The 24,691-nt window shown below is 40.7% G+C and overlaps 1 protein-coding gene across 1 annotated transcript in view; it reads right to left on the bottom strand.

Annotated features, from left to right (window-relative positions):
* Positions 1–17,292, bottom strand: part of CHD5 (chromodomain helicase DNA binding protein 5) — a 224,360-nt gene extending 207,068 nt beyond the window's left edge. Inside the window, exon 1 of the mRNA XM_063436199.1 lies at positions 16,872–17,292. Coding sequence (XP_063292269.1) covers positions 16,872–16,935 — 64 coding nt within the window. The 5' untranslated portion in view covers positions 16,936–17,292. The remainder of the gene's footprint in view (positions 1–16,871) is intronic.
* Positions 17,293–24,691: the final 7,399 nt, after the last annotated feature.

The following is a 24,691-nucleotide window of genomic DNA, read 5'->3' as shown; positions in this document are numbered from 1 at the left end:
GTTCCATGTTCCTTGGTAGTAGTAGTAGTAGTAGTGATACTTTGCAATATAGGGCTGCTGGTGACTTTTTTAGGCACTCCGTGTTCTGGCTACTCTGCTCCTTGTACACGTTGTGAGGGTGTTGCTCCTTGCTTCAGAAAACAGTCTATATTTTTTAGGATCACAGAATGCACTGACAACTATTCCTCTGCTCCGTGACTTTGAACTTGTTAATATAATACAGGCATTTTCTTCATACTAGGTGGTGGCCCACCACAGGATGGCAAACGCCCCATCATAACAAGAGACAGAAAGGCAGCGTTTGGTGTCTGAAATGCCTGATAAATAGGCAGAGGGAAAGGAGAGCTTTGCAGGACCGAATCAGCGCACCGCGTGATAAGCTGGAGGTAAGTAAAGCTGCCAGCATTCTGAAAAATTAAAGGATCACTATAGGGTCAGGAACACAAACATGTATTCCTGACCCTATAGTGTTAAAACCACCACCTAGCCCCCTGGGCCCCTCATACCTCTATAAATATAGCAAACTATTAATGTATTAAAGGTAGAAGCTGTAACTCTGCATGCTGTTTTCCTAAAAAAAAAAAAACAAACAAGCAGTCTGCTGACATCATCAGAAGTGGTGGCCTGATCCAATCACAGTGCTTCCCGATAGGATTGGCTGAGACTGACAAAGAGGCAGATCAGGGGCAGAGCCAGCATGATTCAAACACAGCCCCGGCCAATCAGCATCTCCTCATAGAGATGAATTGAATCAATGAATCTCTATGAGGAAAGTTCAGTGTCTGCATGCAGATGGTGGAGACACTAAATGTTTGGATGCATTTTAGGCAGCCATGACCCAGGAAGGATCTCTAACAGGAAGGATCTTTAAGAAGTGGCCTATGAGGTTATCACTAGGCTGTAATGTAAACTTTGCATTTTCTCTGAAAAGACAGCGTTTACAGCAAAAAGCCTGAAGGTAATGATTCTACTCACCAGAACAAATTCAATAAGCTGTAGTTGTTCTGGTGACTATAGTGTCCCTTTAAAATTTTCAGTAATTTTTCCATTCTTCCAAAACCACATGTACAGAATTCAGTTGATCAAACCATTCCACAAGGTTTTAAACATAAAATGAGGGGACAGTACTCAAATAATCATATTACTGTCACCGCACAGAAAAGGGACAGGCCAGCCATTCAGGAAGTACTATTTCAGTTAGGACAGAACCCAAAAAAAATGGAATCTGCCAAAATCAGGACTTTTGGGAGGCCTGTTACCCAGGGATGTATTTACCACAAGGCAAACAAGGCATTTGCCTAGGGCGGCACTTTCAAGGGGGCGCCAAAAAACACCCCAGACAGCTCCCAGACACATGCCTTGTTTGCCTCATGTTCTGGGGCTGTCCACCTTACTGTGAGTGAGTGTAGCGGTCAGTGTGTGTCTGTGAGTGAGTGAAAGTGTGTGTCTTTCAGTGAGAATGGGTGTGCCTGTGAGTGTATGTCATTTTATGTGTATCTAAGAGTGTGTGCCTGTCAGTGAGTGTCTGTCAGTAAAAGTGTGTTTGTTAAATAGTGTGTGCCGATTACTGTGTATCTGTCAGTGAGTGTATATCAGTGCATGTATCAATGAGGGGATGTGTCTGTCAGTCAAAAAAGTGGCCAAAAGGGGCAAATTTAGATTTTGGGGGTGCCCGAATTTAGTCATGCCTAGAGCAGCAGAAATCCAAAATACACCACTGCTGTTACCACATACACAAACAAGTATTAACCCAGCAACACTATTATAAGCTGTCACATGCACAGACCCACAATTGCACACTTTATGCCCAAACCTTCCTTTACTTCCCTCATCTCACCAGAACTGGAGTGCAGGACAGAATGTTGTGATTACCAAGTCTGGGGGTGGGTAAGAGGGAGAGACGGCATCTACATGTACAGACTACTTCCTGCTTTCCCCATAGCATCTGGCATAGTGGGTGCTGGTATATCACTCTGCACCTGCCAAAAGTCAGGTCCTGATCCAGTATACTTTATTGGCAGCTTGGATCAAATAGTTGGTTCCTCAATACAGTACTTGACACATGCTTAAAAAGCAGTAGTAATGCCCTTTTTAAACTTGCACTGTTGGTTTTATTAATTAATACAGGATGACTAAAAAAAAAAACACGACAGAAAAAACTAAAACAAAAAAAATTTAGATTTTTATAAAACTAAAAGCTTTTTTTTTTTTTAAAAGGAAATTTTATTTACATTAAATATTACATTTAAATTGCCATTCTACACACCAAGAACATAGAAACGCAGCAGGCCAGACAGCAGTCAAATTATTCAAAAATGGTAGGGCCACAAACTGGGGACTGCACACAGAGACAATAAATTTTTATGGTACGTATAAAGCCCCCTTTAATAATATATATATATATATATATATATATATATATATATATATATATATATATATATAAACACACCCTCAAATATGAATGCCTTAAAAAAACAAACAAAAAAAAAAACAAGGTTATACAAGGCAAGGTATTTTTGTTACAACTGTAAAAGCAATGATTTCAGTATTTCCTTGCTTATGAGTCATGTAAGTGATCACTATTCCCTATACGACCTTTCTAATTGTATAAGAGTATTATCTAAAATAGATTATAAAACAGAATTCAAATTAATTTATGACTGTCTGCTTTTTACATTTAAATGCAGAGTACTACCATGCCAATGTATACAAGTACACTATTGCTCAAAGGGACACTATAGGCACCTAGACCACTTCAGCCCATTGAAGTGGTCTGGGTGCAGTGTCCCAGGACCATTAACCCTGAAATGGTAATTATTGCAGTACTTACCTTTGAGTGTTAACTCCACCTCTAGTGGCTATTTACCAGACAGACACTATAGAGACTTCCGGGTGGTAAGGCAACTTTTGGTTGCCTGACGCAAAACATCCTCATGCCATGTAAAACCCCATAGGAAAACACATGCTTTCCTATGCGGGAAGTACTAATGTGAGTGTGGAGATGGAGCTCGAACCAGCGTCGAGAGACATCGCTGCTGAAATCAGGTAAATGATAGGAGTTTTTAGCACTTTCTGAACCACGGGGGTGCGATGGAGGGGGCCACTATAGGGAGCTATAGTGTCAGGAATACAACTTTAAAGGGATATTCCAGGTTGTGCCTCACAACCTCCTTTCTTCGCTGAGTCATGAAGATATTGCACCAAGAATGGCAACAGTTAAAAAAAAAAAAAAAAAGGTCATAGTGTTTCTGCAACATTTCAACCAATTATATCCTTCTCATCAGTGATGCATTTACAGTTTCTGCTGCCCTATTAATCATTCACCAAGATGTTTCATGCAAGGTGTCAAATAGGTTGGAAATTTGTTATGCTGTTTTCCCCTCCCCCAATCAATCATCTTTCATTTAAAACACAAAAAAACAAACAAAAACAAAAAACATAACCTCTATTCAATACTGTACATGACCTCATGAATCCTAGGTCATTGTAAACACCATAACTACATCTTCTTACTGCAGCATCTCCTCCATCTTCACCCAGTGCCACCTTTTTCAAAACTTCAACGTCAATTCATCTCAAACCATCCCTTGGTGGTCTAGAGACAGGTGCTACAGGTTTCTCCAACCACCATATAATACAAAACTGGTTTTGGCATTTTGGTAGCACATTAATAAACGTTTTAAGTGAGATATGATCTTTGGGGTGAACGTAAAGAGATCCTCTCGTCACTATAACAATTAAAGGACCACTATAGTGCCAGAAAAACACACTCGTTTTCCTGCCACTATAGTGCCCTGAGGGTGCCCCCACCCTCAGGGACCCCCTCCCGCCGGGCTGAATGGAGAGTAAAGGGTTAAAACTTACCTTTATTCCAGCGCCGGGAGGGGAGCTCTCCTCCTCCTCTCCGCCTCTGATCCTCCCTTTTGGCTGAATGCGCATGCGCGGCAAGAGCTGCGCGCGCATTCAGCTGGTCGCATAGGAAAGCATTTACAATGCTTTCCTATGGACGCTTGCGTGCTCTCACTGTGATTTTCACAGTGAGAATCACGCAAGCGCCTCTAGCGGCTGTCAGTGAGACAGCCACTAGAGGATTTGGAGGCTGGATTAACCCCATTATAAACATAGCTGTTTCTCTGAAACTGCTATGTTTATAAAAAAAAAAAAAGGGTTAATCCTAGAGGGACCTGGCACCCAGACCACCTTCATTAAGCTGAAGTGGTCTGGGTGCCTAGAGTGGTCCTTTAAGATTATACCCAGTTTTTCCTGCACTGGCTTCTCCCTAACTGCCATGATTGCAAATGTTTATGCACCAAACTACTTTTACTCTTTTTAAAGACCATCAAGTTTCACCTACTCATTGTGCTAGCAGTTTTGTACAGATTAGGGTAAAATGTACAGATCCATTTAAAAAAATAGTTTTTTCCTCCTACTGTCAACCAAGTCTTCTGCATAGACTGAGGAAATGTCTGATAAAGGAGAGCAAAAAAGACCTCCCATATACGGTCCTATTGCTCTCCTTCCATAAGCTACCACAACACACGTGAATAAATCTCTAACCAGCGTTCAGACGATGACATTGTGGCAATAACGCTAACATATCAGCATAATGGAGGAGGCTTCCCTGCATGTGGAAGTGACCCCAAAGCAGGGCAAATCAGTCAAGAAACCAGACAGACCACAGGTGGGGTACAGTAGTATAACACCCATCTCTGTAATGAGATAACAGCGGAGAGCAGAAAGTCAGGTAAATGGTGCAAGGTTCAATTTAAAGGAAGAGAGGGGTATTTTTTTTTTTATATACACCCCATGTATGTAAAAAAAAAAAAATTTAAAAAATACATGGGTTGTATGTAGGGGTGTATATAAAAAAAAGCATGTAGGGGTGTATACAAAAAAATACCCCTTTCTGTCTCAGAGATATCTTTGCCAGAAGCTCAAGGAAACAAGGTGAAAGGTTAGTGTAGGACCCACCTGAGAGGTTTGCCTTGATGTAGCAGGTGGGCTAAAGTCTCTCATGGCCATTGGAGAAACTAAATAACCTTAATTTGTTTAAATATGCATAGGGATTTGGGAAGAGCACAGGCAACTTTTTTGTTTAGTGTATTATGTTGCACATTTACTTAAAGTATCACTATAGTGTTAGGAATACAAATATGTGTTCCTAGCACTATAGTGCCTTGATAGCGGTAAAGGTCAAACCCTACCTGTGAGGAATGAAAAAAAAAAAAAAAAAACTTAATTGAGAGGAAGTGGTCTGCGTGCCTACAGAATCCCTCTGGGATTTAACGGTCGCACAGAAGTTAGATCCTACAGTCCATGCCATCCTGAGCAGCCCAGTGCCACTGACACACCCCCTAGTGAGCGGCACTCCCTGTAATAAGTGACAACCCCTTAATGACTGGCACCAGGGGCGTCATGACCCCCATTAGTACGCCACTGCTGTCCCTTTAACATAAAACTTTTTTTGGAAACTATACGTCATTTATATTGGAATAATTTAAAATTTTGAAATTTTCCCTCTATACACACACACACACACACACAGGGCTGGTATAAAATATTTTCCAAGGCTGCTTTTTATTCATAGTCTGGCCCTGCTCTAAACATACAGAGAGCCATGTAGGGAGCGAGAATGCAGACAGAGGAGACAGGACTGGAGCCCCAGGCCATTCCTATCAACCCCAGCCTGCTACAAATGCCAAGTGATCAGCTGAAATGCTTAGCCATCCCCCAATTAACCCCAGAGAAGCCACCTAAAAAAATATATGGTAATAGGAGGGTGGCTATACAAATACATGTTGGGACTTATTACTGTGTGTGTTTCAGTGTGTGCCCATATATATGAGAGTACAGTACCAACGGCGGCTGCTTGCGGATAAAGCGTCAGGAGCTGAAGAGGACCTTGCGAAAGAAGATAGCAGCGCCTGTGAGGGACAGGTTCATTCATGTAAGTTAAAAAAATAAATGTGTGTGTATGTGCAGCGTTTCAGATTCCTATCATGATCGCTTCAAATCATTGAAGTGGTCATGGTGCTAGGAGAACCCTCTACAGACACAATAATGCAGTGGAGTTCTGATATACACTCAGACCCACCGACAACATGGCTCTCCTAGAAAAGAGGGACCGTGAGATTTGGACCCATATAGGAACTGTCCTTCCCAAGTAGGAACACTTAGGAGGTATGCTATTGTAATGGATTATTCCAATATTCTGCTTGGCGGTCAGAGCTATTATATCAATTAATCTATCAAGGTTTTGAGAACATGCTTTAGTTAAGAGCCAGTGGGGCTGAAGGTTAGCTTCTCGTGCAAACAGTGCGTTTTCTTAATATATGTTGGACGTGTTTAATATTACCCATTTTAATGTAGAAATCAGATTAGGGCTGCTGGATACGCCACATGACAGGACATGAAACATGCCACTCTGTATGTAGAATTCAATACTGCAGGTAGGAATATTGATTAAATCAAGGAGGAATCCCTAACCAATCGCCTTAAATATTGAATTGATTTTATTTTGGTAATTTATGGATTATACACACTAAAGTGCAGCATTTTCCAAGAAATACTATGTCCTCAAAAACAAGGTGAATCTGGCAAACCTAAATTAGACATAATCAAGCCTATACCATACATACATATACATATATATATATAACACAACAAAAGACAATGACTGGTGTCGCCCCCTCCCCTCAATCTTTCTCTATGAAATGGAATCAGTTTCTTCGACATATTCCTCACCCAGCAAAGCAAATTACAAATACACACGGCCCTCTAATCAAGCTCATGACATTTCCCTTAGTTTTAACCAATGTGTCTACTTTTAAGTGATCTCTACATCATGCTACACTTTAACTCTTTGAGACGTAGGGTAAGATACAACCCTTGTTACGACAACCCTGACATGCCATTGGTCCTGAAGGGGTTAAAAATTTATTTTTTGCCAATGTCATTCCAAAGTAGCTCTTTAAAAGCTTTGCCATTAAGTGCAATCAAGAAAGGCTTTGCATGTTGCCCAGAACACTCTGATTAGAGGTCAAATGCCTTCAAAGTACCAGTCACAGACTGTGTGATATTAAAATGATAAAATCACTGCACTGCACACTAGTCTTCTACACAAAGAGAATGCTTTATTCATGTGGATGTCTGGTGTGCAGTGAGGTTTCCACTGAGCCAGATGTTTTCAGCATACAGCCTCCCCTCCCACCAACACTCAGCCATTAGTTTGATTTAAGCGCGTATGCTAAAGCAAAAAAATTGGAAGAAGGATATTTCAGACACCAGACCAGACACCATAATAAATCTCAGAGGAAGCTTTATAGATGTGCTCTGTTTATTAAACACCAAAAAGGTAGCACGTTGACAATAGGAAAGTTATTCACTATAGTGTAAATTGCTGGGGATTTTAAATTTCAGACCAAAATAGCCGAACTGAAAATTATCCTCATTATGTTAAAGCTATTCTTCAAAATCAGCTATTTTGACTAAAATTTAGAATTTACATTGAATTCCCAGCAATTCACACTTTAGTAAATATTGCGAATCTGAGCAATGGAGGTAGTTTTTCCAATTCAGCTATTTTTGTCCCAAATCGTGCAAGTAGATTGTCAATTAGGGTTGCAAGATCATTATATATATTTTTGAAGAGATGATTATTGCTTCTGCCAAGTACATTCTGTGAAACAGTGGTGTAAAGTGCTGCCCAGCTGTATGAAGACTTCATGTGCTGCTGATCAGAAATTACTTGTTCACCACATCTCCTTTTAGATCTCAGTCATTATTAAATTAAATTGCCCAGTAATTGATTTTAATCTTGGAGCATGTGAATGCCACATACTGCCAGGCATGGCTTAAAAGCATAATGCAAACCAACAAAAAATGGTGCAAAAACATGGGCATCTGGCAACTCTAATCTAAATTCACTATGAAAGGGACACCCTTGTCATCAAATGACTTTAGCTTAATAAAGCCGTTTTGTTGTTTAGATCATTAACCTGCTATCTCACTGCAATTCTCTGCCATTTAGGATATACATCACTTTGTTTCTGCCTCCCTGTGACTTCCTACACACTTCCTGTAAAGAGTCATCTAATGTTTACATTTCCTTTATTGCAAATTCTGTTTAACTTAGAATGTCTTAACTCCAGCTCTGTTAATAGCTTGCTAGACCGTGCAGGATCCTCCTGTATGCAATTGTAAAGTTCAATTTACAGAGCAGCAGATAAGAACTTTTGAAAAATGAAACCAGGTTTTTTTTTTCAATGCAGGCTGTGTCAGCCACAGTCAGGGGAGGTGCAGCTAGGGCTGCATAAACAGAAACAAAATAGATTTAACTCCTACATGGCAGAGAATGGAGCAGTGAAACTTTAGAGGTATGTTCAATACACCAAAACAGTTTCATTAAGCTAAAGTTGTTTTGGTCCCTTTAAGTATATAACTTCAGTTTAGATGCCTGTGAGTTCAAGCCAGGAGCACATCCAAAGCAAACTCAGCAATGAGAGCACATTTTCCAAGCTGATCACAGAACAACCTGTTTAAGCTATACGGACCTACATGGTCTCTCAGAGTTTGACTGCTCAAATATGCTCTCCTTGTATTCACCAGTTCATGCCCCAAACTTGTCCCATATTTACAGTAAATGTGCTCCCATTTTATTTTTTTTCTTTAAAAGTAATTCATTCAAACTGGATTATTTACATGTCTGAGCTGCATTTAAGTCTAAAGTTCAATATACTGTTCATGTGATCTCCTAAGCATAATTCCTAATGTATCTGTCATCAAAGGGTTTATCCAACTCTCTCATTATTAAATATAATAAAGCCCTATTGGGATTTTTCTACACCAGCATGCTGCACCAACGTAATTTATGCACACATTTGACATTAGCCCGGAACAGAGCACTAGCCTCCATAAATCATGTGTGCTGGGGGGGTCAATTTGCCCCCAGCACACATTTAAAATAATCACTAGATGTGCAGTGTTTCAAGCTAAAACACTGCACATCCCGAATCCAACCACCATAACCACTTCAAAAAGCAGAAGGTGGTGGTTTGGAGTAGACCTTTTAAAAAAAAAAAAAATAAGGGGGGGGGTGTTGTTTTTTTTTTATTTATTTATTTATTCAACCAAGAACGGACATGGGAATTTCATATTTTACAGGGTTATTCACTAAAGTGAGAATTGTCTGGAATTCAAAGTAAATTTTAAATTTAAGGCCAGAGTAGCTGTACTGAGAGCATAGTTGACTTACACAATCATTCCAGTTTGGCTTTTTTGACCTTAAAAAGGAACACTATAATGACAGGAATATAAACATATATTCCTGTGACTATAGTGTTAAAAATGCACTATCGGCCTCTAATCCCCCTTGTCACTATTAAAAAGTATAAAAACAAAAATAAATGTTTAAAAAAATTAAAGAAAACAAACAAAAAAAAAAACTTTCCTTTTCTCCAGGGCCACACGGGTCCGCCACTCAGCCTCCTTAACTCAGATAATCAAAACTGACCATCTCAGCCAATACAATGCTTTCCCACAGGAGACCATTAGTAGGCTATTGCGCATGTGTGGAAAAACGCTGTGCCAATCAGCATCTCCTCATAGAGACGCATTGAATCAGTGCATCTCTACGAGGAACATTCATTGTCTCCATGCAGGGGGTGAAGACACTGAATGTCAAGCAGCACTGCCCCAGGAAGCACCTCTAGTAGCCATCTGTGGAGTGATACTCGAGGCGTCCCTAAGGAACAATGTAAACACTGCCTTTTCTCTGAATGCAAAGTGTGAAGACGCTGAACGTCAGTGCTGCACACTGTACGGCACTGACCAAAGAAGAACCTTGAGTGACTGCCAGTAGAGGTGTTTCCAGGCAGTAATGTAAACACTGCCTTTTCTCTGAAAATTAAGCTGTAGTTATTATGGTGACTATACTGTCTGTGTCCCATTAAATTTGAAATTCACTTAGAATTCTCCCTTTAGTGGATCAGCCTGTTAACTAAAAATAGCAGCTTTAAAAAAAAAAAAAAAAAAAAAAAATCAACTCTATTTTTCTAACTTATTATACCTGGCTGAGAATCATAGTAGTTACAGTTCACATCATTCTGCAGGAAGGAAACACTAAAAACACAAACCCTAAAATTGTACCCTGGCTGAACCTCACTAACTCTATAGACCTTCCAAGCCATCACATTTCCTTAACCTCTTCCTTAGGGTCATTATTCCACCGTTGTAAATGATAGTGTTCTTGTGAACATAGCAACACATCTACTTCACTATAACAGGGTTTAAAAGGTGTTAAATAAAAAAAAGCAATACCTCTGTATGGTTACAACATGCTGTTTAGTAAAATCCTTGGCTCTCTCATAATGTAGGAAGTAGCTAGTTTCATCTGCCAAAATGGTGTACTCCAAACCTTTCTTCAGGAGTTACCTACTGCACAGGTGTCTCACTAAAAGTGAATGAGACACTGATTAACTCGGCTGTTCTAAAACAGTAATATCATGACAACTGCCCTGCCGCTGGTTCCTGACTGAGAACAGGTTTGAAGAACACAAGAAGCTATGTATAAAAATGTTGCTGTTTTTAAAAGTGGTGCAAACATGTAAAAAGGAAGGAGCCACACATGGTTCCACTACTTTCCATGGTGACTGCTCCACTTATGGTACTTTAGGCCATGTTTCGTAACACAATACTACTTATACACTCCAAATGTTGTTGAATGGGTTTACCCTTGATGTTGGCTCCAGCGCAAATCTCCAGGTGCCCCTGACAGCATCCAACCTCAGAATCTGAGTTACAGGAAGCGCGGCGTGTCGCTGGGCAGAGGCACCACTGATTGGCTAGAGCGGTCAGCTGATCCTCTAAGCCATCCAGTAGCTCCTCATTCATAAAAAAAAAAAAAAAACTTTTTAAGAATGGTTAGCAACTGATTGGCTTAGTGCGTCAGCTGACCATTCTAGCCAATCAGCCCGGGGGACCTGGAGATCAGTGCTGAAGGAAACCGTTGTGGTTACACTGTTTGAGAATGATTTATCCCCTTAAGGTAAGAGTAAGATTGGGGGTTCATGGCACCATAACAACTTCATTTAGATTAAGTTGTTATGGTGATCCGAGTGTCCCTTTAAGAATGCTTTTTGTTTGGCTATTTTTACCTTGAATTTGAAATTTACTTTGAATTATCCCTTTACTGAATAACCCCTGAAAATGAATTTTAAATGTAAGGCTGAAGTAGCCAACCTAGAAGCATGGATGACTTTCCAGTTTTCCAGTATTTTGGTCTTTAATTTGAAATTCACTTTGAATTCTCACTTTAGTGAATAAAACTGTGTGAGTGTTTTCACTTCTATGATAGAAACATTCACAGGTTAATTAACCATGGCTATTTACTATAGTGAAAACTAAAATTAATATTCAAATTTAAGGCCAAAATAACCAAACTAGAAAAGTCAGCTTTCAGTTCACCTACTCTGGCCTTAAATTTTAAATTCACTTTGAACTCAGTTTGAGATCTCACTTTAGTAAATAACTGTAAACTGTGATGGTAATGCACTAAGGCGAGAATTGTTGGGAATTGAAAGTGAACTTCAAATTTAAAGGGGCACTATAGTCTACAGCTTATTGTATTTGTTCTGGTGAGTAGAATTATTACCTTCAGGCTTTTTGCAGTAAACACGTTTTTTTTTTTCCAGAGAAAATGCAGTGTTTACATTACAGTCTTGGGATACCTCCAGTTGGTCACTCCTTAGATGGCTGCTAAAGCTGCTTCCTGGGGCAGTGCTGCACAGTAAGCAGCACTTCTATTCGGTGTATCCACTCTCTGCATGGAGACACTGAACTTTCCTCATAGAGATGCCTTGATTCAATTAATCACTGTGAGGAGATCGCTGATTGGCCAGGGCTGTGTTAAGCTTGTGCTCGCTCTGCCCCTGATCTGCCTCCTTGACAGTCTCAGCCAATCCAATGCTTTCCTATGGGAAAGCATTGTTATTGGCTGAGATCACCACTTGTGATGATGTCAGCCAAGGAGGCAGATCAGGGACAGAGACAGCAGCAGACTGGAATAAAGTTAAGATATGCTTTGCGTTCCTGACCCTATAGTATTCCTTTGATGGAAAAATAGCCCAACTGGAAAAATTCTCCAAGTGAGCTATGCTTCCAGTTTAGATACTTTGGGGTTAAATTTTAAATTCACTTTAATTTTCCAACAAGTCTAAATTTAGTCAATAACACTGTGTGAATTGTTGAAAATTCACCAGCAAACAGCAAATCATAGGTATGCCAAAATAGTATTTGGATGTAGTTCCTGCTTTTTTTTCACACCGCTTTCTGAATGGTAAGCTAATTATATACTGAGAGCCCTAGCTGACATTCTCAGCCTTTCACATGCACCCATTTCAAGGCTTCTACAATCTACATTGTAGCCTTGGACTTCACTAGAAGACAGGGGGATGAGCTGACGGGTACCATCTTCACAACTTTTTTTTGTGAACCATTCAGAAATGGTTTAACTACTTATTGGGAGGCTCAAGTATTACCTGACCATTGTAGAGTAAACTCCAAATTGTGGGACTCTGAAAACTGACTATAGGACAGGGCATGCACTCACAGTGGAACCTAGAGAGTTACTAAGTATTGTGTCTACAAGCTTTGGTATTCTGTAGCACATATCTGCTCAAGTCATAGGCAGAACTAGCCTGAGCACTCAATTACGGTAATATACCATTTACTATTTTCCTAACAGACAAGCCAATTTGAATGCACAGTAACTTCAAAGAGCTATTCACAATCAATTCACAATCAAAGAGATTTTCACAATCAATTAAGGACAAAATAGCTGAATTGGCAATACTCTCTAAATCAGCTATGCTTTTAGTCTGGATACTGTGGTTTTAAAGGGAACCTATATTCCTGAAAATAACAATCTTTTTTAGGAGGGACCATATGTTCCCTTCTACTGCTGCCAGCACTGTCAATCCCCTTTACTGCTTAAAGGACCACTCTAGTGCCAGGAAAGCATACTCGTTTTCCTGGCACTAGAGTGCCCTGAGGGTGCCCCCACCCTCAGGGTCCCACTCCCGCCCGGCTCTGGAAAGGGGAAAGGGGTAAAAACTTACCTTTTTCCAGCGGTAGGCGGAGAGCTCTCCTCCTCCGATCCTCCTCTTCTCCTCCCCGTCGGCTGAATGCGCACGCGCGGCAAGAGCTGCGCGCGCATTCAGCCGGTCACATAGGAAAGCATTCATAATGCTTTCCTATGGACGCTTGCGTGCTCTCACTGTGATTTTCACAGTGAGAATCACGCAAGCGCCTCTAGCGGCTGTCAGTGAGACAGCCACTAGAGGAAATAGGGGAAGGCTTAACCCATTCACAAACATAGCAGTTTCTCTGAAACTGCTATGTTTATGAAAAAATGGGTTAACCCTAGAAGGACCTGGCACCCAGACCACTTCATTAAGCTGAAGTGGTCTGGGTGCCTAGAGTGGTCCTTTAAACAAAATGAAGTTTGGTAGAGTTTACTTATCTCATTTCCAGCACTGAGACTCCTCCACTCCACCTATGAAGACATCAGCTGCCTGCTGACATATTCCGCGGTGTCCTCCAATCCACTGCTTCTTAAAGAGAAGCATTAGATTGGAGATATGCATGCGCAGACAAATGTTGTGTTTCTCTAATCAAAAGCTGCAATCAGCAGAATTTTTTATCAAAACTACATTTCACTCGGTTGTGGAGGAGGAAGCTCCTCAAGAGGCAATGAAGAAGACAGCCACTTGAGATGTATCTGACCCTACAATGCAATTATTGCAGTTTCTACAAAAATGTTTTACATTACAGGTTTAAAATGACAGGACAACTGCACCCCAACCACTTAATTGAGATAAAGTGGTCTGGGTGACTTTACTGGTTCTTTTTCATTTTAAATTCACTTTGCATTATTGACTATTCACCCCAATGAAATCAACATGTGCTCAACTCCAGCTATGAACTGCATGTACGTGAGATGCCTAATACTGAGTTTTAGGACCTTAAATCAGGTATGTCCCTTAGTTAATAGTCAAGATTATAATTGTCAGGTTCCTACTCCTTTATTCAGAAACTAGGTCCTCACATGATTTAACAGTTATTAAGTGTTGTTATAGAATACATGCAATCCATTTATGTATTGTTAAAACATATTTTAAAGGGGAATTGTTATATCCCAGGATTATTTAGATTATGTTTTATTATATAAAACAAATTTGTATTTGTGAACTGTGAAAAACACCCGAAACGTAGAAATCCACACCACTTTATCCTGCGACTGGGTGCCTCCATCTTGGCTCCCTGACAACCATTGTCATAACCTTGTGGTCAGCATAGAGAAAATAATTAAACAATGATTCTATCTATTTACACTCCTCATTTGCAACGCATGCCCTGGGCATGCCTGGACTGAACTGGAGAGTGATTTTATTTGTTACATCTTTAATTCAAATGTAAAAGAAAATGTTGAACCACATGAAACAAAGTTAACACACAATATTTGTCAGCTTCCATTTAAACACACTCTTGACACTTGAGCTAACCCAGTGTAATACAAAAAAACTCAACTTGCTTATTGCAACAAGGAATCTAAAATAACTTTAATCAAACCATTTTCATTAAAAAAAAAAACACCTTAAATGGTTTATCATACACACAAACTAAACAATAGCTAAGGAGAATTTATGTTTATTTTCATTTTAACTATGTGTATATATATGATACTTGATTTCATCATTAGAGAACAACTCGCATGTGGCTACAGTTGTCTTATACATTATTATATCAACATGTGAAGCACTCAAATGGTTAAACTTTTAGCATGGGGGGAAATCAGACAGACTTTGCGTGAACGACAGCAGGCTCCTCGTAATGTGACATCACAATGGATCTGCTATCCTCTAACACAATAACTAGAAAGTCTAATGATGAGAGGCCAATGAACAATACTTTCATAGTCGACACATTTACAGTTACTTGAGTATTTATAGGAGTGACTAGTTAGCATTAAAATACAATGGATTTTTATTGTAGATGTATTGAGGATTCTGTGTATTCTAAATATCTATGCCTTCACATCTTGCACTACACTAAGTTTCATATTACTACATTTTTCTAACAAAAAGTTTGTAAATGACACCAATCATTCTCATCTTTCAAAATAACAAAGTAAGTTTCAAAGGGTGACCTCACCCTTCTCATTTACAACTGTTGGAGTGCAAAAGGGATGTGAAATGCGTTGATGTCCGATGCATTTCACTCTTTGCCTAAACTCAGAAATACAATAGAAAAATTATTGATTCTTTTACTGCGAAAGAGTATCTGTCATCTCCATACAGGTGACGACAAAGCTTGTGACACATTGCTTTACATTGTTAAAAAAACAACAACTGGGGAGCCCTGCTCTTTCCCAACAACGCAGGCGTCTGTGCTGAAAAGTCTAAGAACTGCGTGAATCTCCGCCAGCTGCGTTTCTTATCTACGCACATGCTACAAACACAGGCGTGGTTATTGTTATCTCTCTCCACAACCTTATGACAATGAAGACATCATCAAAGACAGCGACTGAGATTGTAAAAGCTGTTTCCCACCACAAAAAGTCTTAGCAAACATTCTTTTAACCAGTCTTTCGCCAGTACTCACTAGAAGCAAAATGTGAATAAAGAATATTACCTGGATCTCAAATAATAATGCTTATTATTTTTATTTTTTTTAAAGTGCTGACATAGTCTAGAGCGATGTACAATTTACAGCGATATAAAGGTAGATATAAACACCCTCCCATTAAGAAAATAAGCAGAACAAAATAAATGTATATGCATGGACATAAATATCGCATTTTCTCTCTGTATACCTACGTGATGTTTAATATATATATATATATATATGTACACGTATACAAATCACACTAAAAAAATATAGAATACAATAATGCAATTGTATATTTAAACACAATAGAAAAATGTATAACACACTACATATAGATAGATTTAAATAAATATAATAGCTGTGTCATTGTATGAATTAGCAGCTGTTAAGTAATAAGTAATAAAAAAAGACAGACATGACGCAGTTTATTCTTAGATAATGAACATGGCTTAACAATGCTCTGATAAGACATGACACAATATGCTTACCCATCCTCATCAACACAAACAGTGCTCCTGTGGCTGGCTGCTGGCTCTATGGCATTAGCTTATTTTATTAAATAAATCATGCTGGCTTCAGATTTCACCAATAAAGAACATATGTGCTAGCTTGGAATTGTGTGTTTAGCAAGAAGCATACTGCACCAGTAAAGCTAATTAGAAGGATTCTCAGACAAAACACAGCTATAGCCACTGACATGCACAGACCTTTCCCAGTGCATAAATTATGTGCACACAGTAATATCATACAAAGCAGGACACAGCCATTTTCTTTAGCATTGCTAAAATATGCCAAGATAACCCTCCCCAACCAGACAAAGAAATCCCCACAAAGTAGAAAGTGTGCTGGGTGGTGAGCACAAGACATACTTCCTTGTGGGCTTTGTTTTTTTTATTTGGAAAAAGCTCCCAGGTTACTTGTCCCCAGTGACCACCAGTGCTAACAGACAATCTTTGTCTTGCTTTTGTCAGAGGCGCCCTCCTGCACGGGATTTCCACAGCGCAGAAAACTTGAAACTGAAGAACAACCCGGGAAGGAGAGTGAAAGTGGTCGGTGCCCTCCCTCCTTGTTTCCAGCCAGCTCCCCCATGCAGCTGGCTCTGATTTTTAGGACCCACCGCTACCCCCCCCCCCCCCCCCCACTTCCCATGCCAATAGTACCAATACCACTTCCCATGCCAATAGTACCATCCCATCCCATACCTGACATCTCTTCATTTTCCATGTCTTCCATCAAGAGATCTTCATTCCCCAGTGGCCCCCGCATGCCCCCACCTTCTCCAAGATCAATGCAATGCAGTTATATTACAATCTAAATCCTTAGTTTCACCTTTCCAAAAATGTTTTAAAAAATATTAATGGGAGGGGGAAAAAAAATCTTCAGAGATTTAACCCATAGGATTCTGCAGCTTTCCACCTCTTCTGCTTAAGGAGGGGGCTGATGACTGTGTATAATTGGAAGGGTAAGGTGTTTAAGAAAGATGGCTGCCTATTTTTTAAGGGAGAAAAATATCCCCCTTCACTCTCCCTCTCTCTGCCCAAATCCCTCAGCCTGAAAATAAAAGAGGGAGAGGGAGAGAGAGAGAGGGAGAGAAAGAGACAAAAATGGAATATACATGCCCAGATTGTGACGTCCAGTCTGGTTACCGTGGCAACCCCATCCCATAATTTTGGCACAACTAGTTAGTAGTGCTGCCAGTGGTGACCAAGTTCAGTACTAGTTAACACAGCCAGAGCTATTGTCATGGATGCAATAGGGGGCTTTTCTGTGAGCCTTGCCAGTTACAAAACCCCTGAAGCAATAGAACAATTGATTAGATATTTATTTGCAGATGCAGATGCTGTAGGTAAATTTATTCTGATCAAGTCATGCTTCTCCTGCAGGTCACAATGTAACAGAACAATACAGTAACATTCTATGGATCATCACACTGTTACTTTGGGAATTAACTCACTGGCTTCTATTGGAAAAGTGCTGAGCAACGAGTTGATGGCCATGTGTGTCTTTACATCTACTATTTTCGTGCGAATTTCTATCTTTTTTTTTTTTTTTTTAATCTCTTTCTGAAATGAAAGACAAAACAAAGGCAGCACAATTCGCCTTCTCTGTTTTATCGCACAGCTGGATTTAAAACTTAACCCTTTGAATGCCAGACAGGATATAATACAGAAATATTTTATATATTTATTTTTTTTTCAGCCATTTGGCCTTTAAAGAGTTAATGGCCTGTTACATCAAAAGGACATTTGTAGCTATGGGTGAACAGAAGAATTAACCATACGTTTAGTACATATGAATAATCCATTACTCAAAGAAAGTTTTAATTAACATGGTGTGCCAAAGTGGTGACTTTGCAACTCACGTGGCACTTAAAGGGTTCATATTGTGTCAGTGATATAACAATGAGTCGATTTTATGTTGTTGTTTTTTGTTTGTTTTTTATTTAGCTCTTGCGATTCACTTTTTTTAAAATTTATTTTTGGTATTTGTTAATAAATATATACCTTTTATGACACATGCCATACTGGCATAGAGGCAGTTATACCTGGAGCCAGATTGTTGGGCTCCATTCAATGTGAGTGTAAATTTATATTTGAGGTTATTTGCCAAACTGAAAACTGTTTGGAATTCAAAATGAATTACAAATGTAAGGTCAAAATAACCTACCTAGAGGCATAGTTGACTGGGATAATTTTTCAAATTCGGCTGCTTAGGCCTTAAATGTGAAAATTACTTTCAGGGTTATTCGGTGAAATTAAATTTGCAGGCAATTCGAAGTGACTTTAAGGTCAAAGTAGCTAAAACTGAGAAATTCTCCCAGTTAGCTATGCTTTCAGGTCAGCTACATTGGCCTTTAATTTAAATTAACTGAAATACCTGCACTTCTTACTTTGCTGAATAACTCTGCTACAATTAAAGGGGCACTATAGTCACCTGAACAACTTAAGCTTAATGAAGCAGTTTTGGTGTATAGAACATGCCCCTGCAGCCTCACTGCTCAATCGTCTGCCATTTAGGAGTTACATCCCTTTGTTTATGAACCCTAGTCACACCTCCCTGCATGTGACTTGCACAGCCTTCCATAAACACTTCCTGTAAAGAGAGCCCTATTTAAGCTTTCTTTAATGCAAGTTCTGTTTAACCCCTTAAGGACACATGACATGTCTGACACGTCATGATTCCATTTTATTCCAGAAGTTTGGTCCTTAAGGGGTTAATTAAGATTTTCTTATCCCCTGCTATGTTAATAGCTTGCTAGACCCTACAAGAGCCTCCTGTATGTGATTAAAGTTCAATTTAGAGATTGAGATACAATTATTTAAGGTAAATTACATCTGTTTGAAAGTGAAACCAGTTTTTTTTTCATGCAGGCTCTGTCAATCATAGCCAGGGGAGGTGTGACTAGGGCTGCATAAACAGAAACAAAGTTATTTAACTCCTAAATGACAGTGAATTGAGCAGTGAAATTGCAGGGGAATGATCTATACACTAAAACTGCTTTATTTAGCTAAAGTAATTTAGGTGACTATAGTGTTCCTTTAAGTATAGTGAAAAATCCTCACTATAAAAATCCTCACTATACTTTGGTGAATAACTCTCCTAGTATAGTGAGAAATCCTCACTATAAAAAACCTCACTATAAAAATCCTCACTATACTTTGCTGAATAACTCTGCTAGAATTTAGTATAGTGAAAAATCACCACTATAAAAATCTTCACTATACTTTGTTGAATAACTCTGCTAGAATTTAGTATAGTGAAAAATCCTCACCTGAAACTCTTATGTCTATTAGAAGTGATTCAGATATTCTGCATTATCAGGATTATTCACTAATTCACTAAAGAGCAAATTCAAACTGAATTTCAAATTTTATTAAAGGACACGGAGGCGAATATTATGCTTATCTCTTTCTTTAATATACCTCAGCAGCAAAGAAAAAGTTTTAAAACATTAAAAGAATCAACTAGGATAGGTACTCCAGGGGTTAACCTAGTATGCTATCCTTAACCAATAGGAACAGTCCATGCATCCATAGCCACCATGTGACCTCTCTTCTCCCTCTTTCTTTGCTGCTGCCTCAGCTAAGTATCACCTAATTTTAGCTCTCTGTATTTGAGTTAAATTATTGTTGATTTTGGTTGTAATAGATTGATTTGTGTTTATATTATTGTTTTACATTAATATTGTACATAAGTTGTTGATTTCAGGGAGGCAGAAAGAGTGTTTCAGTGTCCCTTTATAGGGATTTCTATAGGTAGAGGAGGGGCAGCCCTGGTGTTTTCTGGGGCTTGTGCCCCTAACTTCTTACGGTGGACCGGGCTTTTTCCTCCGGTCCAAGAGACACTCTCCCCCCTCCCCCCTTTCCCGCTGGGTAGTTTATTACCCGCAATCTGTCAAGTCTTATTTCCCTCATAGCTTCCACGGCGGCCGGCTTCAGTGCGGATATTTTACTGAGCCGCCCGCGCATGCGCATTTGCGGTCGCATAGCGCGGCGGCCATTTTCCCCTCTAACGGCAAAATTTGCCGCGCTTTTCTCCCGACGCTCCCAACCCACTGGGCGGGAGCGCGAGGAAGGGGTAGTGGCTAATAGCTGTCAGCCAGCCTAGTGTCCCTTTGCAGCCATTCCGGAGGGAACACTAGGTAAGCTGACAGCTTGTTTGTGCCTTGCCCTATCTCCTCAATTTTAGTTACCTTTTAAGGTAGATTCTTTCCGGTGTCCTTGATTATTAATTAAAGGGCCAGTATTGTACTGCATCACAGCAGTTATAATTAAATTGTTTATTCCGAGGGCCAATATTACAGTGCCAAATTAGTGAGGGCCACATATTGGAGCAGACTAAATTATCTATATATAATGCAGCAGCCTAAGGAACAAGAATGTGCCAGGTCGGCTGCGAGCAATAAGGTCACCACACATGGTGGGTCCCTTGCTCCACAACCTATCTCCCCTCTAGGGGAAGAAGTGGCGTCTGGGGAACAATTGAACTCTGAAGAGTTCCATTCCTTATTAGACGCAACCATGACTAAATCAGTCACGCAGGCCATCTATACGGCTATGGGGGCGATGTCTGACAATCTGACCCTATCCATTAGTAATGCCATTATGGCGTCTGGTCATAACCACAGAGGCCCCAGCTCCAAGGCCCAAGATAAAAAGCCTGCCCCCCTTACCGGTTGCAAGGCTACTAAAAAGACCCATCATATGGGAAAACAAACCTCCAAAATTGATTTTACGGACAGGTTGCGCCCTGTCACTGATGAGGACGTGGGGCCCCCACGTAAGAGAGCCTCCCACCGGGCAAAAACGGTGAGGTCATGGAAATGGGCAAAAGCCCAAACAGAAATATCCGACACTGATTCGGACCAAGAGGAGGTATTGAGCGAGCCAGAAGAGATGGGCTCATTGGAATCGGAGAACTCTTCTCCAGAGCACAGTTTAACTGGCAAAACAGCCAACAAAGGCCAAAAGCCGGCGGATGATTCAATTATTTTAGATCCGCAAGGGGAACCCCTATTTAAGGCAGTCTATCCTGTTTTTCGACACATATTGTATACCTACTCACATGTGGGTGTGGGATGCAATATGTGGGAAGAACAGGAAGAAAGGCCAAAGTTAGATTCCAGGAGCATAGACGTAACATCAGAAACCATCTGTTAACTCACTCAGTGCCGGTGCACTGCAACAAATGCCCATTTTTCAACTTCAATACCCTCCAATGTACCATCATCGAACAAGTAGTTCTAGATGATAGGGGAGGTGATCTGATGCTACTATTGAGAAAGAGAGAGGGATACTGGATACATACCCTGCAAACTATGCAACTCAGGGGACGTTGATTTTGATTTGGTTTGTTTCCTTTAAGTAATATCTTTTTATATACATTTCTGCACCTCTTTTGCCTTTAACCTGAATAATGATTGATATAGGATGTGTCAATGAGGTAATATCAAGTATATATAAATATGGAGGAACATAATGTACTTTTAATTGTATTTTCATTTGCAATTTTATTTAATTTTATTTATTTATTTTTTTCTATATTGTTATTAAGGGCTTATAGATAGATGTGAGGGACTTCATCCCTTTTAGAAAATACCATCGTGTCTAAACATTATTATGATTGTTACATATTATCGTTAAACCATTTTTTCATTTATGGCTGCTTCCTGCTCTTTAACGAGCGGTGGAACGCATATCAGGTGGAACGCACAGATGACTCCGGAAGATAGACGTGAGTCGCATATCCGGTTGCGTCATCAGTGCGCACCCGGAAATACTGCAGACGGACGAACCCGGAAGCGAACAAACCATTGGAGGAGACTACGGGCGTGTCGCAACTAGATGGATTTAAAAAGGGCCACCAGCACTATATGGACGATTATACCTACACACAGAAGGACGTTTTTTCCCCTGAGGAAGTTCAAGGACATTTGAACGAAACGCGTAGGGCTTCTGATAGTGTTTCAGAGTTTTTTATTGTTTGTATTAGGCTGTTTTATTTTCGACTGGGTAAAGTTGATCCTGTGATTCATCCTGTGATCCTGAGACCGGTTGATCCTATATGCCTGTTTGCCACTTCAACATTGTAAGTGTGCCTTTATATTAAAGTGTATTCTTTTACCAAGATACTCTGCACTATTTTATTTTTTATTCCTTTCTATGTATATGATGATGGTCCATCTACCCTGAGATACTCACCGCCTTATACGATATGCCTACAATCAATTTTTGTTTGTGAGTGTGAACTACTATTCAAATTTCCACTCCCCCTTAAGAGTTTACAGTATTATGCTATGTTTGTTTCTGTTATTATTGTGTCGTAGATCCATTGTTACCCATATCTATTGAGGACCCGGAGGAGTCCTTATCTGCTATACATTTAGTCCAAGGGTAATTTTTTTGTTGTTAACTATTACCCACTAAGAGTGTGTCCTATCCACTAGGAGGTGTATCTGTACTTTCTATATTTGAACCCCTATTTAATCCTGATGACCTTCAACACCCGAGGTCGACAGAATGGTTTCCTGCTGACCATGTGGCCCAATATATAGCGGCCAGAATTAGGAAACCCCTGGACAAAGGTACCAGGAATAAGTTGAGGGCAGAATGCCCACGCCCGACAGTCCCGGATATGGCTTGCGCCACACCGGAATTGGACCCCAAAATTGCCCAGTTTCTGGGTAAATCGGGCTGGAAAGCCAAGAAAGGGCTGGATTATTCTCTGCGCCATTGCCAGGACAAGGTGCTGGATTCTTTAGGCCCCAGTGCAAAAATATTCGACATGGTCGAAGCGGCACTTTCAGGGGACACACCAGTGGACCTTTTGGCCATCAGAGAGTGGGCACAACGCTCTATATGCTTGATTGGCAATTCCAATGCGGCACTTTGTACAGAAAGGCGCAAAGCGGTTCTTATGAAAATCGGCCCTAAGCTGGTCAACATGGCATTGTCTGAACCTGGACCACAGGCAAAAGGTCTCCTTTTTGGAGACAATTTTGTCAAAGAATTAGGCAATTACGTTAATACATTCACAGCCCTGGACAAAGCACAAACAAACTTAAAGCGTGTGTTCGCCCCAAAGGTTTTTGGGGGGGCTGGCAGACAACGGGGCCGTCTGTCCAGCCGTTCATCTAGGAGCTCCTACCGGGGCTACCGAGGCTCCTCTTCACCAAGATTCCCACAGGTGGAAACCAGAAACCCCTCACCCTTCTTCCCTGTCAGGGGCAGGGCATGGCAACCCAGAGGACGCAGAGGCGCCACTTACGGCCGACGGCCTTATGGTGAGTACCTTTCAGAATTCCCATTCTTGTACACCATATGTGGGGGGCAGACTATCCCAGTTCATCGAGGCATGGAACAGACTAACGTCCGATGCCTGGGTCCTCAACACAGTGGAGGGGTACCACATAGAATTTGTTCAAACCCCAGTCCAAACTTCGGTCCCTCGGCCAATAGTGTTTACCCCACAAGACAGGGAACTCGTGTCAAAGTAAATAGAATTATTAAAGGAGAAAGGCGCGATCTATCAAGTCGCGCCTCACTCTCCAGGTTTCTTGAGCAACCTATTTCTTATCCCCAAAAAGGGCGGAGGTATGAGACCAGTGATAAACTTACGCCCACTCAACGCATATGTGCGGTATCGCCATTTCAAAATGGAAGGGATTCATTGCCTGCGAGACCTCCTCAGGTTGGGAGACTGGATGGTCAAACTAGACCTACAGGATGCCTACCTAGCCATCCTCATAGTGGAAGAATGCCACCACTTCCTGCAGTTCCAATGGAAGGCTCAAATGTGGAGGTTTCGCTGCCTCCCTTTCGGCCTGTCATCGGCTCCATGGTGTTTTACGAAACTGTTGAAACCGGTAGTGGCGCTGCTACGCAGCAGAGGAGTACGCATGATCGTATATTTGGACGATATTCTGATCATGGCTCAAGACGCACTCCTACTCCAACAACACCTAACTTGGACAATTACACTTTTAAACAACCTGGGATTTCTATGCAACTGGGAGAAGTCAATTCTGACCCCTTCACAGTCCATAGAATTCCTAGGATTCAATATAGAAGCGGTCCAAGGAACCTTGAAATTACCGCAGACAAAGATCAAAACCATCAAAAGAGAGATCCGCAGAACACTAACTCGCCCAATGCTCACGGTGAGACAACTGGCCAGGATTATTGGACTACTTTCAGCGTCCATTCAAGCAATCTTCCCGGGACCTCTACATTACAGGGCCCTACAAAGATTGAAAGCGGCCCAACTACAATCAGGTCAATCTTACTCAGACTCCATACAGCTCGATCACACAGCCAAAGAGGAACTCAAATGGTGGCTGCATCACATGGAAGCGTGGAATGGCAGAGCGATCTTTGGCAGCGCTCCAGATTGTATAATAGAGTCCGATGCCAGCACACAGGGCTGGGGAGCGCGTTGTGGTCATATTTCAACAGGCGGAAGATTGTCCCAATCGGAAAGGATGCTGCATATCAACAGCCTAGAACTTATGGCAGGAGCATTC

This window comes from Pelobates fuscus, chromosome 11 (genome assembly GCF_036172605.1).
Source record: "Pelobates fuscus isolate aPelFus1 chromosome 11, aPelFus1.pri, whole genome shotgun sequence".
Taxonomy (NCBI): Eukaryota; Metazoa; Chordata; class Amphibia; order Anura; family Pelobatidae; genus Pelobates; species Pelobates fuscus.
The sequence above is the reverse complement of the archived record's forward strand: the minus strand, read 5'-3'. Positions and strand labels throughout refer to the sequence as shown.